The sequence below is a fragment of the Sardina pilchardus genome, chromosome 10, assembly GCF_963854185.1.
Source record: "Sardina pilchardus chromosome 10, fSarPil1.1, whole genome shotgun sequence".
NCBI lineage: Eukaryota > Metazoa > Chordata > Actinopteri > Clupeiformes > Clupeidae > Sardina > Sardina pilchardus.
The window spans coordinates 13,400,576-13,419,485 of NC_085003.1; the positions used below are offsets into that span (position 1 = coordinate 13,400,576).

Sequence of the window (18,910 nt, forward strand, 5' to 3'; positions counted from 1 at the left end):
GCACTGGTCACTGTTTTTACCCCTGGTCACTGTTTTTACCCCTGGTCACTGTATTTACCCCTGGCCGCTGCTCACCTGGAGATGACCCTCTACTAATGAGCCACAGGCTGCTGCTAATCAGCCAGCATTAGGGCCAGGCGACCGGAGACACTGCTGGATATGTGCAGAAGATACTACATGAGGACACACAGCTATGGAGCTCTACAACACAAGTGAGTTAGAGAGAGAAAGAGAGATAGATAGATAGATAGAGAGAGAAAGAGAAAGAGAGAGAGGGAGAGAGAGAGATAGATAGAGATATGGAGAGTCTCTCTCCATCTGTGTCCTCCCTCCATCCCTACACTGTTCTCTCTGGCATACTGTACGTACCTCCAGTCGGTTGACCAGCTTCTTCTTGATGGCGTTCTGGGCGGCGGCGTTGGTAGCCACTCTCAGGCCCTCGGCCGCCTCTCGCAACCTCTGCTGTTGGTCCTCGTTCTCCGGGTTTGCTGCAGCACCCTACACACACACACACACACACAAACCAAACAAAAGCACACACACAGACACACACACACACACACACAAACCAAACCAAAGCACACACAGAGGCAGACATACACAAATAGACAGACAATAACAGAAACAGGCATACAAACAAGCAGTAGACACAGAGACACAAACAAACACACACACACACACACACACACCAAAAGCACACACAGACAGACATACACAAATAAACACAGACAATAACAGAAACAGCCAGACAAATAAGAAGTACACACAGAAACAGAAACAGAAACACACACAGGCGCGCACACACAAACACACACACACACACACACACACACACACACACACACACAAAGAGAAAAACAGGTCATTTATTCACGTCGAGATTCGGTCCATTTACTCACAGCATGGTGCAACAAACCCAAAAGAGATGGGAGTCACTTCGCTCTTCAGAGCAGATCTACTTTATTTGGAACACGGCGCTACAGTACTGAAGGAGCTTGTCTGGTACCCAGCTCCCACACCACCCTTCTCAGGGGGCTGATGGTGGCGTGGAGAGTAAGAGGAATGAACTGTACAGAGTGGAGGGCGAGAAAAAAAAAACAAATGAAAGAGAAAAAGGAAAAAGAGGAATGCATTCTCTACAGTCCATCAACTTTGCCCTCCGGAGATCAGCCGCAACTAAAGAGATCGGTCCCCCGAGGATGCGGCCGACACGGTTCCCACGGTGATACACAACACCGATGCCATGCTCGGACTCAGAGTGGGGCCACAGTGACACACACACACCCCTTGTTAAGGTCTTGTCGTCTCTTAAGCACATCACATACACACAACTACCCTATGGAGTCAGTCACTTTTTTGTTTTTAAACGGTTGCCTAGGAGACCATCAGCTGGCCACATTCCTTCCTGCACCGACCCCGCCCCCGCCCCCATCCCCACCCCCGTCCGTCCGTCCGTCCGTCCGTCGATAACTGGTGGCAGAGCCGTGATTAATGCGCCGTTAGTCGGAGACATCCAACCAGCCTGGAGCTGCGCGGCTCAACTCTACTGGGAGGCGCCGATTAATACCATCCTGAACATTCCTACGTGTCCACATGACTCCGAGCTGATTAAGGGCCATCCGCGGCACGCTTTCTTTATTTCAGCGCTAAATCACATCCGAAAGACGGCGACACTGCGCGGACCGAACGAGAAGCCAGCCTCGAGCCGTCGGCACAGACAGCGTTATGCTCAATATATTTGGGAGAGTGATGGGATGACGCCATATCTGCACACTTGATTGCTCTTTTATCACACGGCTGTTAAAAGTCCCTTCCAATTTGAAGAGCTCTGTGGAGAGATGAGCTTCGGTTGGGAGACCGTCAGAGGAAACGTCCACTGCAGGCAGGCCTGAGCTGCGTGGCTGGATGACCATGGTGGGCGAACCCTGAGACAACAATGGGCACGACCTTCCCTTGGGTGGACAGGACGCGTCCTTAAATTACCGCCCCCAGCGGTTACCTCGACGTGCGAAAGAGCCTCTCTCTCAGCCGAGCGTGTGGGGTTGCAACGAGGGCAGCGTTCCGTCCTCGCCGCCTGAGAACAGCCACGGCTGATTGAGCCGCGCAGGACCGCAAACCAACCGCCTCCTCTTACCCGGCCCCGCATCTCTAAACCATGTCTCAGCAGTTTGAACACCACCGTGTGGAGATCATAGGTCTCTGGAGCAAACTCCTCTGCACAACCAAGAGACCCAGCAGCTCACGTTAGATGGAGGGAAAAAAAATGTAAAAGCGATTGAGCTAAATGACCGGGAGACTGTCTGGACGCTGGCGGAGAGAGAGAGTAGCCGCCGCGCTCGGCGGATTCACGCACCTTGGCCGCCTCCACCATCCGGGCCGTGGCGTCGGCGAGGAGCTTGGCGGCCGCCAGCAGCTTCTTGGAGTTGTCCACGTCGATCTCGGCCTCGGCGTCCGAGCGCATGGCGTTCACCAGGTCCGACGTGGCTTGGGCCAGGACGCGAGCCTGACGCACCATTTCACCTGCGGAGAGGCAAACAAGTGTGTGTGTTAGAACACCGAACTTCCTACAAACACAACTGTGCATATTAAGAAACAAATAAAACACAGCCACATACACAGGCAAGTTCACACGACCAGATACGGACGTCTTCCATGCAAAACGGGTGAGCAGACATACACACAATACAAATGCAACACACACAAACAAGAACACGGACACACACACATATACTGTATGGAGAGAGGAGAGGGAGAAATGGTGAGGGAACCCAGTCAGTCACATCCTCTAGCCTCAGAGCCTTTAGTGGTGAACCAGGGCGTACGGGAACACAAACCTCCTCAGGCCTACCTACTCATTTAAGCCAACGCACTTCAGCTTTGCACCGCTCAACGTGGACTGTAAATATGTTGTTAAGTGTGCAGTGCTTGCACGCTCGCACAAACACACACACACACACACACACACAAACACACGTTTCAGAGGAGAACCATTGATTCCCTGGGTGTTTTTTTTTTTATCCTTCCTTTCTCATCAGAGTTTCATGCAGGAAGGGGAATCAAAGCTGGAGAGTGACCTGCAGTGGGTTATTGATTCGGAGACCAAATCTCTGTGCCTGCACTCTCTCTCTCTCTCTCTCTCTCTCTCCATCTTGCTCTCTCTTCCCCACTTTCTCTCTGTGTGAATGCCAGCGTGTTGCCTGCACACCTACGCAGCGCTTGAAATAACAGTGCTCAGAGGCCCATCAAAGGAGCGCCATTCGCGAGGCATGACCGCGAGGCGAATAACCTTTGCGGATGCAGGACTCTCCACTCTCCTCCTCTCCGCTCTCTCTAAGGAAGTCAGTCCAGTTGATTTACCAGTCTGATTTTCTTATTTTTTTCCACATAAATAAATGAAATTTGTATCAGCGCAAGAATCATGTTAGACTGACCGCCCCCCCCCCCCCAATCCCTTTCACTGGTCTCCTTCCCACTAGCAACTTGAACATCATGTGTTTTGCCTTAACATTTTCAAAGGCCCCGGCCGCTGGTGATTGAGAACAGATTGCCGGGGCTCTGTGGTGGTTTTGGATGACATGTTTTCAGTAAGCCCCTGAGCGTGGGGTGGGCTGGGGGAATTCTTCAGACTCGCAGCCATACCATAACAAACGCGTCGGCCTTTGAACAACAGCGAGAAGAAGGGGGGGGGGGGGGGGGGGGGGGGGGGGAGGGGGAAGAAAAGAAAAAAGGAAAACAGGCTTCAGCCAGGGAGCAATGTTGGAGAAAGGGAATGGCTAATGGGAGAGCGCGGCCGGGGAGCATCTCGAATCTCCGGCGCAGTCAAAACAAATGGAAAGACAAACTTCACTTCTGGTTGGAGGGCAATGGAGTCAGACGTCTCCCCGATAGTGAGAGGAAGGGGGGGGGGGGGGGGGGGGGGGGTGTAGCCTCTTGGAAAGAACGCTAGTTTATTTGGAGCTGGAGAGTTGTGGATTTTTCACATTAAGGACGGCTGTTTAACGACAGCTTCGTATTACACTGTGGGCGAGCAGGTATAAGATGTGGGAAAGAGTAACGGCTGGAACAAAAGCGCGATGTTTCCGTGTGTGAATGCTACAGAGATACAGCTACCAGGACTACAGGGCTGCTCATGGAGCACATAGGTGATGGCGAGCATCATCAAGGAATTCTCATCAAATTCAAAACGCGTGGAAGTTTCCCTCGGTTTTCGTTTTCTATTTTTCCAGTGTGAGCACTGTGCTTTTAAAAGGACACTCTCAAAGTGCGCTGGTGAGTTCTGAGCTCTGCTCTGGAGTATAGGCTACAAAAGGAGAGCTCCGCTTCTCCTACGACACTCGTCACTTTGCTTTCTTTGCTTTCTTCCTCTCAAAGCACACAGCCGTATTCCAACAAACAACGGATGCACAAACGAAGACGAGCACGAGCAGGGCAAAATGGCCGACTGGATACGATGCCTTGCAAATAACTGACTGCATTCTCATTAGCACGGACTGGCATGCGTGTGGGAGCAACGGCTGGCCTCTGCAGTGGTCTTTTGCTCACCATAGAGGAGGTGTGCACGCCCTTGGGGATAGATGATAAGCATTTAAAGATCACATGTCACACATGTGAATGGTGAAAGACTAAAAGGTCCGTTCACACCACTGACAATAACTATACCGATCGTTCCGGCTAATATGAAGAAGTCGATTATCATTGATGGAAGAACGAGATCGTTGGGGATCACTTTCAGAGTGATTTTGAGAACGATAAGCTGACAGCCAATCAGAATCTATAAAATGTCAGCCCTCACCTTCATCAAAAGGGGAAATGTTCCTTATCGTAGGTCAGTGTGGATGCCTTTACTGTAATAGTCAAAGTTATCTTTATAGTCATGGTTCCTGGTGTGAATGGTCCTTAACCTCCTATACCCCGCTTGAAAACGTTGTTGCTAAAAATAAGAGGCTGACTGTGACACATCTTAAAAATACCTCTTTTCTAAGATACCAAACATATTTCTGTGGTCATTGCCCCATTCTTTCGAGACTCTATCTATCTATCTATCTATCTGCCCCCTTTCTCCCCCTCTTTCCTCCCCCTCTCCAGGAAGCTCACAGCAACCCACCCTGCTCACCTGCGTCGCCCATGGAGGTGAAGATGCTCTCGGTGACGGTCATGATGGTGTCGGTGGCCTGGTCGTAGCGTCCGATGGGCTCGCCACAGCTGGCATAGTGGCGTACGTGCTGCAGGAGGTCGCTGAGGGCCTGGCTCACCGTACCCGCGGCCGCACTCACCTTCGGACACACACACACACACACACACACACACACACACACACACACAGAGGATCAGTCACAGTCAGCTAACAGACCTACTCATCTGAATTCCAAATGCTTCGCACACAGCATCTGACACTGGAACAGATGCCTGGCCATGTCGTAGCACCTTTCTGTTCGGCCATAGCTGCTCTGAAGTCAGCAGCCATCTATAGCCGTTTATAGTGCAACCAAAGAAAAAGCTCTTTTTGTGCACCACAGATGAGTGAAGCTCTGCACTCAAACAGATCAATGCTTCTTGTGCACCCATGCTTGACTTAACAAGGGGACATGGGGGCATAGTGTGAATGGATTTGTAGAATATGTTCTTGATGGAGATTTATATGCAGCACTTTTTCCACAAGGACTGTTGTCGGAAAGTGCAATAAGGTTGATAGCCCTCTTCAACAGGGAGTTGTAAGCAGCACATCAAGGGATCCTCCAGGGGGACAAGGCCAGCAGCCATTAAAGGGCCTGTAGGCGTTCTACTCTGAGAGAGGCTCATCTCCACAGACACAACAGGGCAGCTTACCTGTTTGAGGAGGTCGCCCTCGTCGGTGGCGGAGTGGCAGGCCTTGACGCAGCCCTCCACCGAGCGCTCCACCAGCCGGCCCGCCTCCACCAGCTGCTCCTGGCACACCGGAGAACTGATGGTGGGACTGACCACCTGGGGACGACCACACCACAACCAGCGTCAGATTTAGTCTTTAGATACACACACACACACCACCTGGGGACGACCACACCACAACCAGCGTCAGAGGACTCGCAGCGCCTCAATACTACCCCGTGGCCGAGCAGTGCATTTGGTACTACTACATTACAATTATGTTTTATTCTCTAGATATACACATGCACACTCTCTTTCACACACACACACACGCACACTCTCTCTCTCTCTCTCTCACACACACACACACACACTCATAAATACATATTTAATAATCAATTTCACACCTGCACACTCACACATATCTGTAAATCCTGAGTAGAGCCCGGGAGCTTAACATGATGCTGGTGCAAACTGTGCAGTGCTGTCCTGTCTGAATGACTGTGATTCAGTGAATCAGTGAATGATTTGTCTCTTTATGAATATGTGCTTGTACACAACCGACTTTTGCATTGTGTGTGTGTGTTTGTGTGTGTGTGTGTGTGTGAGTGTGTGTGTGTGTGTGTGTGTGTGAGAGTGTGTGTGTGTATTTGGAGAGAACGATGTGGGCACCTTGGTGCAGGCGACCAGCTGAGAGGTGGACAGGGCACACTGCGTTGCCGCGGCGATCACTCGGTTCTGCAGGACGGGGTCCTCGGCCACCTGCGCCACATTCTTGGCCTTGAGCACCAGCATGGCAGCTGCGTTGGCCACCGCTTTGGCCAGGTTCATCAGCACTTCCTGAGGATGAGAGAGACAGAGGGAGAGAGAGAGAGAGAGAGAGAGAGAGAGAGAGAGAGAGAGAGAGAGAGAGAGAGGAGAGAGAGAGGGAGAGAGAGAGGAAGAGAGAAAGAGGAGGAAAAAAAGAGAAAAAAAACACCTTTAATCTCAGTCACACGCTGTGGAAACACCAACACAGCCGTCGCCTAGCAACACAACACTTTTGCAGATGGCACAAAGGCCTAACCTCCACAAATGGCTTTATTAGCATGACGTAAATGGCGAGATAAACAGATCTTTTGAAGTGGGCTAAACACACGAGGCATTGATGTGCATTTATAGCGCATCTGTGCCGCTGGCCATTTAGCCAAAGGTGGAGAGGCCTGCACACACAAAAACGAGCTCTCGAAATAAAGAAATCCACTCAGCATAACCACAAGCACTGGACACCATAGATTTACGCTGCTTAAAACCTATGCAGCAGATGTAGCTGTACCATGTCGAGTTGTATGTAATAGATCTGACTGGACTCTTATGGAGCGACTGGTACCGCTCGCTACAGAAATGATTAACTTTAAACACCGTTCTGAGAAAGAAGATTAGATTGTACTGCTCAACTCCTCAAACATTCCAATAAGATGATATGATTGGACTCTTATCTACTCAACATCAAGCAGTGCAGAAACGACCCCACCTCTCCATCAGAGATCAATACAAGCATCCACAGTAAATACACGGCCATCTTACACACTTACACACTGACAGGCACAGTCACACACATCTAATGTCCTGCCCCCACCTGGAATCTGTCGTCCGTCTCCCCCTCTCCCATCTGCCGCAGCAGGTCTCCGCTGGCCTGGCCAATGCTGCCCGCGGCCGTCAACACCGTCTGCCTGGGCTGAGAAACACACAAGACACACACAAGTAAAACAATTGGTATAACACACACGCAGACACACACACACATAATACAGTATGTGTATGCATGCCATGGTGCTGTTGAAGTCCTCTGTGAGGCATCGGTCTTCACCCCACACAGTGTACATTCACACACACACACACAAACACACACACACACACACACACATGTATAAACACACGCATGTACACATATTGTACATTCACACACACACACACACACACACACACACACACACACACACACACACACACACACACACACACACACACACACACACACACACACACACAGTGTATAGTCACACACACACAGACACACACATACACACACACACACAGAGTATAGTCACACACACACACACACACACACACACACACACACACAGTGTATAGTCACACACACACAGACACACACATACACACACACACACAGAGTATAGTCACACACACACACACACACACACACACACACACAGAGTATAGTCACACACACACACACACACACACACACACACACACACACACACACACACACACACACACACACACACACACACACACACACACACACACACACACACACACACACACACACACACACAGACACACACATACACAGTCCTGTATGAGGGGTGGTTTTAACCCCTAAATCTGAGGCCAAGGATTTAGGGTTGTCTTATCAGGCCAGATCTCCACCTTTATCAGCACACGTCACGCATGCTTTTAGGGCTTCAGGAGATCATATGTCAGGATTACTCTGAACTCACTTTGGCCTCTCTCTCTCTCTCTTCTGTCTCATCTCACCCTCTCTCTCTCTCTCTCCCTCTCATTCTCTCCATCTCTCTCCATTCTTTACTTCTCTTCCTCCTGCTTTCCACATTCCTCCTCCTCCTCCATGTTCCTCACCTCTCCGGAGGCCGGCTCCACGGCCTTGAGCAGGTCCGACACGGCGCCAGCAAGAGTCCTGGCAGCTCCCATCAGGTTCTGCCCGCTGCCCACCTCGTCGTCCATCAGGGCGGCCAGGAGCTTGACCCCCTTGGACATCTCCGTCAGGTTGGAGGATATGGTGGTGATGGCGCAGCCCACGGCTGTGTAGTCCGTGTCCGTGGGGTCACCTGTGGACAAATGAGAAAGGGATAGAGAGAGAAGAAAGAAAGAAAGAAAGAAAGAAAGAAAGAAAGAAAGAAAGAAAGACAGAGATGAAGACAGAGAGAAAATGAGTTTCAACTATTTGAACTGTACTGTAATTTCCCAACTATTAGCTGAGGACTATACATTGATTTTGCTCAATTTCTTCAGCTATAAGGTAAATACTCGGAGGCAGTTTATATGGTGTTAACATGGTTTTGCTTATTTAACTTGCATAAAACGCTGTAGCCTACTGCGGTTTACATACAGCACGGCTAATACAGAGGAAATTACTGTATACATGCATACGGACAATAGCTAGATTTTTACATGCGCACAGAAAGCACAGCTTTGGTACTTGAGTGAGTGACAGGCAGCCATCAGTGACTAGACACATGGGGAGGACAGGTAGCAATTAAGATCTCTGTCTTTGTTCTCCCCGAGTGTGCTTAGAGAGACATGAGACATGAGACCATCAAAGATTATAGAGTTGGGTAATTGACTGACAGTATAATAAACAACAAACAGTTGATCTATAATTCATCATCTATTATTTAGCATCTATTATCATCATCTGAGGCAGGCCATGCGATTAGACTATTAGACTGTGGGCTCTGATTTAGGCAAGGCGATGTTCTCATGCATGAATTATAGCTATCATGCTGCACGTTGGAGCACCGAGTGGACCCAATCAATGTTTGCGGTTCATGTCTTATCCATGGTGTTATATTAGTAAATTGATTTCGTCTTGTCATTAAATTAGCTTTTGTTAGACTTAAGACTTAGCACTTTCTCCATCATCCAAATTAGGCTCTATGTGTGGAAGAGTTGATATTATCTTAGCAATACTGCATAGCTAGCTTTTTTTTTTTTTTTTTTTTTTTTTAAATGGCTAAATTGATGTCTATCCCCAGAAATAGATGCACGAAACCCTTGCATGTGTAAATACACACTGACATAGACACTTCTCTCTCTCTCTCTCTCTCATACAAACACACACACACACACCCACACACCCACACACCCACACGCACCAAACGAATGCGAAACGAAACCCAGTTTTTCCATGACACTGGCGGTGGCTGATAAGCCCAGATGTGCAGCGCGGGAAGAAAACAAAAAGTGAAGTTTCAGCTGGGAGGTAGTTAACGGAGCGCCGGCGTGCCATCAAACAGATGGCGCACGGAAGATTAAGCTCCAGCAGAAAGCTGGCACCGTGCGGAGGGGGCGCACCTCCAGGAGCCGGGGGAAAACGGGCGCGCCGCTGCCAACTCGCGCAGCTCCAGGACACGCCAAAGAGCATTTTACCGCCGAAATATTTATTGGAGCGAAAATGGAAAAATGTTCCAATATTTAACAGATACTGAGGGGTTTATAGCTTTTCTATCACTCTCTCTCTCTCTCCGTCTCTCTCTCTGTCTCTCCCCCCCTCTCTCTCTCTCTCTCCCCCCTCTCTCTCTCTCTCCCTCACATGCTCTTTATATCTCTTCCTTGCCTCTAGATGCAAATCTTTATCACCTGGATTGATGTGTTAATTCAGCATCCTGAGGTAGAGCGCTTCTTTTTCTCCTCTCCCTCCCCCTCTCTGTCTCCCTCACTCTCTCCCTCCCTCCCCCATCCTTCTCTCTCTCTGTTTTCCCTCCAACCCATCAGCACTTTCTCCTCCCTCCCTCCCTCCCTCCCTCCCTCACTGTAAATGACTCCTCTCTATTCAGCAGGGAACATACAGACAAGCCTATACATCTGCTGTGCGGGAACCTCTTAGAACCGATGGCCTGCTGGGAGACAAAGAGGAGCGAAAGAGAACGGGGGCCGCCCCGCTGAAAACCCAGAGACGCCGAAACGCTCGACGCCTTCCGGGCCCCGGGAAGCTCACTCACTCACCTGCCGTGAGATTGACAACAGATGCGGTTCCGGCGGTGATGGCGTCGACTTGAGAGTGGATCTCATGCTTGGACTCGTCCACTTTGTTCTGGACCCAAACGCGGGATGCCTTTTAAGGGGAAAAGACACAGACACACAAACACAGACACACAGACCTGTGGGGGTGAGCAGCTGTGAATCCTTCAACAGACCGCATAAACATATGCAGTGTAATGGAGCACACAGGGGTACATAACAATGTCTATCGTGGCTCTGGTCCAGATTGCAGTGGTCTGTGATGCGGATCTGGCTCAGCTCTGGTGGGGATCCGGTGCAGACTCGCACCAGCTCTGAAACGATCCTCCTCAAGGTCATTGGAGGTTTTTTTTCCATCAATAAAAAAAACCTCCATTCATTTCACTAATCCTCTGGATGCGCCACTGTGCACAAACACTCAGCATTTCTTTTTAAGGACGTGTTCGTGTTTCAGTCTGCAGCCAAGCCAGAGCGCTACTCCCTACTGAGGGATCACATCACAAGCACCTGATAAACGTTGAGGTGGGCAGGTCAGGTTCGGAGAGTCAGAAATCCTCCCTGTGATACTGGCTCCGCTACGCTGATTTACAAGCCAGCAGGCAGGAGTATGCACTGAGCGCAGCACTCAGTGGGAGCCAAATGCACAACAAAGCCTCTCATTCCTGAACCTGGATTCCCAATCTGTGACTAAGACATTAAAAAACAAAACCAAACACAGATATTCTCTAAGAGGGAATGAGATCAGAAGGTCTTGGCCACTTCTGGTAAACGCAGCAGCTGACTACTCCAGAACCAACCCGGAGCACAGCTCAGATCTGACTTGGGACCAGCAGGCCTGGAGTGTCTGTGTGTTTGTGTTTGTGCGTGTGTGTGTGTATTCGTGTGTGTGTTTGAGAGAGTGTCTGTGTGTGTGTGTGTGTGTGTGTGTTTGTGTGTATGTGTATGTGTATGTGTGTGTGTGTGTGTGTGTGTGTGTGTGTGTGTGTGTGTGTGTGTGTGTGTGTGTGTGTGTGCATTCGTGTGTGTGTGTGTGTGCGCGCGTGTGCTGTACGGTCAGAAGCGTGTGACTCACCATGTCCTGCCCCAGAGGTGGGAGGTCGTCCACCTCCCCCAGGTCTTCCTGGGCCTGCTGCACCGCCTGCATGCTGCTGTTGATGGTGCCCATGAGGGCCTGCTGGGCCAGGCTCTGCTCAACACACACACACACACACACACACACACACACACACACACACAGGTCAGAGGTCGGGGGGGTCAGGGGTCAGAGACGTACATCACACTCTGAGATCAAGGCTCTGTCTGACATGGCCGTGTCTCAAACCACCTACTTTGAACACACTTCGAATACTCTAAAAGAGGAACTATGCAGGTTTGGCGATTTCTTCGCTGTTTTCTCATTTGACGCTTGCAGGTTTCTCTGCAGAGCTTCCCCTACAGCTTTAGCGTGTACATTTTAACATTATTTCAACACTACTCAATTGGTCACTCTGCCTTTTCATGTGTATAATCGCGAGGCTGCATATTCTGTTGGTCAGTGCCACCGGCCCGGTTCTCTGGGGAAGCGAGACAGCCATCATTCAACCCGAAAATTAAGTCAAATAACCATTCCAATAGCTCAGAAACTGATCAGTTAAGGCAAATTCAGCTAAAAAACTGGCATAGTTTATACAGTGCAGATAGTGGGACAACACTAACCATTGAAAGCTGCAATGGAGGTTCCTCTCAGGGGGACGTGTCAAGAGGGAAATCAGACTGACATTGCATATTTTTCTTCAACCTTACTGCACTTAGTTCACTCTATCTTTTTAAACGTCTCCTAGAATTGTTGTTTGAAATCCTTTAAAAAGCAAAATGTTTACCATGTTGTAGGTCACTTTGGCTAAAAAGCGTCTGCCAAATGTAATGTAATGTAATGTAATGCATAACTGCAGTGGGCTCTACCTAAACAGCTCAATGCCAGATGGCATTTAGAACTACCTGACAACTCCCACCTGCAGAGCACCATGATGGACCATATGCAGAAAGTGCTAGAAAGTCAGATCTTATTTACATAGAGGCAGCCAAAAGAACGGTCTAGATATGTGCTAAATAAGTGACAGCACAGCATCACAATTTGCATGTCACATCTCCTTCTTTCTCACACAGGATGAAAGAGGTGCGTTTCTATTCTACAGCACGGCTCTCCACTGACTCATATCTACACACATGGTATACTATAGCTACTGTATACTGCACAACTCCAGTCATTAAAGGAAGACGCCAGCTAACTGGAGAATGAGCTCAATAATTCGTCCTCTACTCCAGAGTAAGAGAAGATGATGAATACCCTTCTCCTCTCTGCATGCGCAATAACCTGCAATCAATTTAATCTATAAAAAATATCTAATATATCTATAAAATAATCTGTTAGCCTATTTTAGCATTATTCACAGGAAGTGGGTAAGACCAGTTAGCCTGTAACTCCATTTCAGCTGCAGACTGGTCTGATGTCGGTTACAGTGAGCATTGGCGTGTTCCTATAACACCCTAAGCCCAACCATGTGGTCATAGTTAGTAGTCACTTCGCTGTGCCCACTCCTCACCAGCGGGGGCATGTGCCCACGGTGCATCTGGCCTGTGGTGATCTGCTGCTGGGCGGAGGGCATGGTGCCCATGTTGAAGGTGTCGGGCCCTCCGACGGAGCCCGAGCGCATGATGCCGGGCAGGGCCACCGAGCCGTGCTCCACCCGCCCCACCCGGTTAAACTGCTGCTGCAGGATGGTGGACCTGAGGGTGCGGGTGGGTGGAGGAGAGAAGACAGACACGGGAGATGTGAGTTACGATGTGAGGAGTGACTATCAACATTCATACAGCAATACGTGCTCACATACAGAGATCGGTACACTAGGGTGTGTAAGCACACACACACACACACACACACACACACACACACACACACACACACACACACACACACACACACACACACACACACACACACACACACACACACACACACACACACACACACACACACACACACACACACACACACACACACACACACACACACACACACACACACACACACACACACACACACACACACACACACACACACACACACAGAGAGAAATGGTCAATGAGCAACGGTCAGCATGCTTAAGGCTAGCGCTTCACAGGATGTGCTCTGGCCTTCTTTGTCAAACCTGTTGACCAACGGATTGTAAACACCTGTTATTAGCACAGAGGATTGGCCTCTCTTGATTTGGGTAAACAGCTGCTCAACAGGCTCTGTGGGTTAATTGCAGCACGCTGCCAGAGGTAGCCGCTTTTTATTGGTCAGATCAGGGGGAACATAAGAGTGGAGTTGGCACGGAAACGGCCTCGCGGATGTGATGCCTGGTGTCCATCATCACAGAAGGCTCCCCAGTGCAGAGATGCGGTTTCCAATAACAACCGGTTTCTAGGCAGCGCTTCTGAGGACAAGAGCCCATCTGTAGATCAAATTCTCTCAGACATGGAGGAGTGTGTGTGTGTGTCTGGGTCAGTGTCTGTGTGTGTGTGTGTGTGTGTGTGTGCGCGTGTGCATATGCATGTAGGATAACAAGCATACATTGTGCAATTGGGAATGACATGAGTAGAGAGAGAGAGAGAGAGAGAGAGAGAGAGAGAGAGAGAAACGCTGAAACAAGGGAGATGAAAGGGGGGGGGAAAGACAGTTTCTGGGAACACAATATTTTAATTGAAGTCATCCAGAGAATCTTGCCCTTTCCAGTGAAATGATAAACATGTAGTCTCTTCCATTTCTCAGACTCAGCAACTTCCTTCACAGAGACCCTGTCCTTAGTCTCCACTTCTCTGAGAGGATGGGGGTATGGCACAGTAGCGCGTGAGGTCTCCATTTCCAGACAATGACCTCTCAATGCTACGGTCATGCCCGCGTCAGAGCCCCAACATGCTTGGCTCAGGGTTACACTGAAACCACTGAAACATGAGCCAGCGCTTGGACACTAATGGGCTCAGGTCTGCTACTCTTACCATGTACTGTACACCACCTATAAAGCCCCAACATGCAGAGCAATGAGTGTGGAGATGGCTTCAACCACATGAAAACACTAACCACACACACACACACACACACACACACTATAATTAGCTTGAGTAGAAGCAACTCATACTTCTTTGGGGAGACCGATTCTTCCAACATGGTGGACTCCTCATCGCCGTCCAAGCCGAAGCGATCTTTACTCTGCTTCTGTAAGAGGATAGAAACAAAGGTTAAGCAATAAAATAAAATAAAATAAAATAAAAAATATGCGTTCCCCTACCATATTTACATTTTACATAGCCATTAAAAACAATAAGACTATGCATTCATACAGGGCTGCATCCATCCAAGTGGAAGTCACGCGTCTATGCCATGGCTGGGCCGGCATGTGCTTAGTGTGGGTGGAAGCTTCAACAGCAGGGCATGTGTTGGTCTGAGACTGTGTGAGTGCAATGTGCATGAGGAGTCACTCTGACTAGTGAGGGAGGACACTTGCTTTTTTGAGGATGATGTCGATGTATCCGGCAATCAGCTGGGAGATCTGCTCGCCTTCTGTAGTTTGGACGGAGTAGTAACTCTCCTGATACTCCCCAAAGTCCTGTGGGGAAAGAGAGAGTGTGTGAGGGTTGTTAATACGCACGCACGCACGCGCGCGCACACACACACACACACACACACACAATAGGAAGGGAAAAGGCAGTGGCTATAAAATGAACAGAAAGAGCCACGGCATCCATTAAAGGAGCGTGTGTCCCTGAGAGCTTCTCCATATCTGATATTTCTCACACAGACACAAACAGTAAACACACAGACTCATCTGAATGCTTGCTGCCTCTGCTGTGTGTGTGTTTCTCTCTCTCTGTGTATTTGTGTGTGTGTGTGTGTGTGTGGCCTCTGATTCTCTGGGGCTTTGTGTGGTTTGATCTTGGAGCTCAAGGTCACAGCATCTCCTCTCTCAGCTCCAGAACTCTGAGGCATCTCCTTGGTAACACGTGCACCTGCTTGCGCCTTACACACTGAAACAAAATACCTTTTATGGAGAAAGAACTGTAGCTTTGCTTACTAATAGTCCAGCTATCTCTTGGATACGCATACTGTACATACTGTATATCTATGTTCACCATTCTTCTGCTCTTCTCTATTTGGTTTTCAAGAATTCATTCAATGATTTGCCAAATCAAAAACACAAAACCAACACGCATTCCTTTGGTCTGAATGTGTGGGATTCGTCGGAGAAGAATCAAACTAAGATAATCTCATTGATTGAGCGTTTTGATTTTGAGCTGTTTACTTTCCAATTCATCTCGACACTCTCTGGTCCCTGTAGGCGCATGCATTACTGGAGGCCCAAACAACTCTCACTTCTAAGAGCTCTGACTCAAAGTGGGAGTGTAGTGGAACTTCACTCTGATCAATGTTGGCAAATGAGCTGCTGTATGCCCATGCATTCCTACACCAACTACACTTATTAATTCACAGCGGGCATTTCACTTAAATGTGGTCAAAACGCAACAAGTTATGAATAATGTCATTAGCAAATGCGAGTCAATACGAATGCGTGCGGGTATGCAGGTTTGAGCACACACGCACACATACCCAAATGTGCATTTAAATATTAGTCACATCAACACCAGATGTTTTGTCAAAAGCTACGCTGTAATTAACATGGAGCAATTTTCCTCCATAATCAGCAAACGTGAACTACTCGGTTAGCAGAGTCATCCAGATTGAACGCTGCCGCTGGTCGCGTCGGCTAAAGCTGCAGTGAGCTCATCTGCCCTGCTCTGTGCTGTGCTGTGCAGCACTGCGCTGCGCTACGCTACGCTACACGACACGGGCAGATTTTTGTGCCGTGACGTCGAGGCCTCCGGTGTCAGCACGCGAGAGCGCTCCCCCCCACCCCCCACCACGCCACCCCACCCCTACCCCTCCTTCCGAGCCGTTTGGACAGAGGTCCCCCCTCTCTTAAAAGTGTCACCTCACATTACCGGGGCACTCAGGATAAAAGCGTTGCCGTACATTCCTGAGGGGGTTAGCGTGCTATGTGGAGTGAGAGCGAAAAAACGAAAAAAAAAAATTGTGGGGGAAAAAAAAACGACACTGTTCCTAGAACAAAAGCGGCTGCTGGCGTTCTGCTGTTTGTCGAGGACGAGAGACAGATGGGCTTCACACAGCTGAGTACCTCAACCGCCAGGCTGCAAGCGCCCACCCCCCCGCCTTCCCCACGCAAATCCCACAAAATCGAAAGACCCAGGAAAGCAGTGGGGTAAAGGAGAGCTGGGATGTACCAAGGTGAAGCTCTTGGGGGAGGCCGCCCATCTCTTGACCGTGGTGAGGGGCCACTCCTGGACCACGTCTTTGGTCTTCTCGTCCACCCGCATGACTGACTCTTTGGTAATACCCAGCAATCGCGGGACCAGCTTATTCTTGCTCTTCATTTTCTCCTGCAGGAGGGAAAGAAAGAGAGAGACAGAGAGAGAGAGAGGGAGAGAGAGAGAGAGATGAATAAAGTGAGTAAGAGAAGGCCACCATACTGCTTTTGAGCAGCGCTCCCCTCCCTCTCCTACTGTCAGTGCACCAGTGCTCACCCACAGCTCCTTTGATTCCTTAATTGAAACCGACATGCCTCATGGAGCGGGACAGCGTGCTCCTGCACTCCATCCCTCCTCCCCACCCCCCATCCCTCCTCCCAACCCTTCATCCCTCCTCCCTCCCTCCATCCATCCCTCCCTCCCTCTCTCCTTGTTTCCAGCCCCCCTCCCTCTCTCCTTGTTTCCACCAACCCTTTCTCCCTCCCTCCCTCCCTCTCCCTCCTCAATCCCTCCTCCCCACCCTCCTCCATCCCTCCCTCCCTCTCTCTGTGTTTCCACCCCCCCTCTCCAACCCTTTCTCCCTCCCTCCTCCCTAACTCGGGCTCTCTGATCCGCAGTGGCCAGTGTCTGACCCTGTGGAGTTACAGGTTGTCTCAGCGTCGGTTGCTGCCGCTTGGCTGAGCAGCACTTCAAAAGAGGAGGGCTGGGGACCCGGTTGCTAAGAGAGCCGTAATGCAGTCACGCTGGCCCTAGTCGTCACGCTCCGAGTCTCGGACCCCGCCGTGGGTGCCCCCGACTGCCCTCTGCTCATACCCAGGGAGCAGCGGATCCACTTCGCTTCAGTGCCCCAACAACGCCTCTCTGGCACGGCACCAGGAGCACCCGGTGCCCAACGAGTGAAACTCACAGGCCAGTCTGGAGCTGGGGGAGTCAAAAACTACCTCCCAGGCCCTCCAGGCTATTGTTTCCAATGCCAGGGTCAGGAGAGAACAGCTTTCTGATAAGCACAGACATGTTTCAGCACTTGAGCAGACTTACCAGCTCGCCTTGGCACTCACAAAAACAAAACCCCCTCTCAGTCCGGGGACAATGACCTTTTTATATATACGGGGTATATATAGACCTCTTAACACACCTCTATTGTCTCGTGATTCAAGGCCAGATAGCTTTTCTTAAACATAACAAGATTGTTAAAAGTTTTTGGGCCGGCAGCAAACAATGAGTCATAATTCTTCACTGGGAATTAGCTCTGGTCTCAGTCAAGTGCTTTTCATTACGCTTAAGCTTAATCCGCCCGGCCACAACAGACCGGCCCCGAATGACTTGTCAAGGCTCTCCAGCCGAGGCCACTGATCACGCCGCGGAAAAACTCACAGAGAGAGAGAGAGAGAGAGAGAGAGAGAGAGAGAGAGAGAGAGAGAGAGAGAGAGAGAGAACTATCGCAGAAACAAAGTGGTTGGTCTTTTCGAACGGGGGTTGGGAATACTTAAAGCATTTTCACGCACGCTGGCATGAAGAGATCCAAAAGAGGTGCGGCGCTGGTGAGCTGGATTTATGGGGAGGGATTAGCCGCGCCTGTCGACAAAAACAAACAAAAACAAGCGTGCCTGCTAGAGCTCCCAACAAATCACATCGCATCAGTGGCACCTCCACTGCGGCACGGTGATTCTTCAACAGCGCTGGGTGATTGCAACAGCTTGCCTCAATCTACTGTAGCTACTCTTCCAACCTCTCGCCAGCGCTCCCTATCATTATATTATATTAACGACAGATCCACTCTTTTGAAGGGATGAGAGAGGAGCCTCACACAGCTCAAGGGTTTCCTTCAGCAGACACTTACAGTAACTCTCTGTCTCTCTCACTCTCTCTCTGCACTCTTCCTCTCCATATCTCTTACATCCTCTTTTCACACTCGCTTTCTATTTCCCCTCCTTCCCCTCGCTCCATCCTTCCCAAC

General features: G+C 49.8%; 1 protein-coding gene across 1 annotated transcript in view; it reads right to left on the reverse strand.

The window, feature by feature from the left end:
- Positions 1-18,910, reverse strand: part of tln2b (talin 2b) — a 109,736-nt gene that overhangs the window by 50,529 nt on the left and 40,297 nt on the right. The window contains exons 10-22 of the mRNA XM_062547951.1: positions 16,930-17,085; positions 15,138-15,239; positions 14,772-14,848; positions 13,194-13,377; positions 11,684-11,797; positions 10,597-10,705; positions 8,491-8,699; positions 7,463-7,561; positions 6,517-6,684; positions 5,827-5,961; positions 5,114-5,273; positions 2,354-2,520; positions 370-498 (exon numbers count right to left, since the gene is read on the reverse strand). Of these exons, the coding sequence (XP_062403935.1) occupies positions 370-498; positions 2,354-2,520; positions 5,114-5,273; positions 5,827-5,961; positions 6,517-6,684; positions 7,463-7,561; positions 8,491-8,699; positions 10,597-10,705; positions 11,684-11,797; positions 13,194-13,377; positions 14,772-14,848; positions 15,138-15,239; positions 16,930-17,085 (1,809 nt within the window). The remainder of the gene's footprint in view (positions 1-369; positions 499-2,353; positions 2,521-5,113; positions 5,274-5,826; positions 5,962-6,516; positions 6,685-7,462; positions 7,562-8,490; positions 8,700-10,596; positions 10,706-11,683; positions 11,798-13,193; positions 13,378-14,771; positions 14,849-15,137; positions 15,240-16,929; positions 17,086-18,910) is intronic.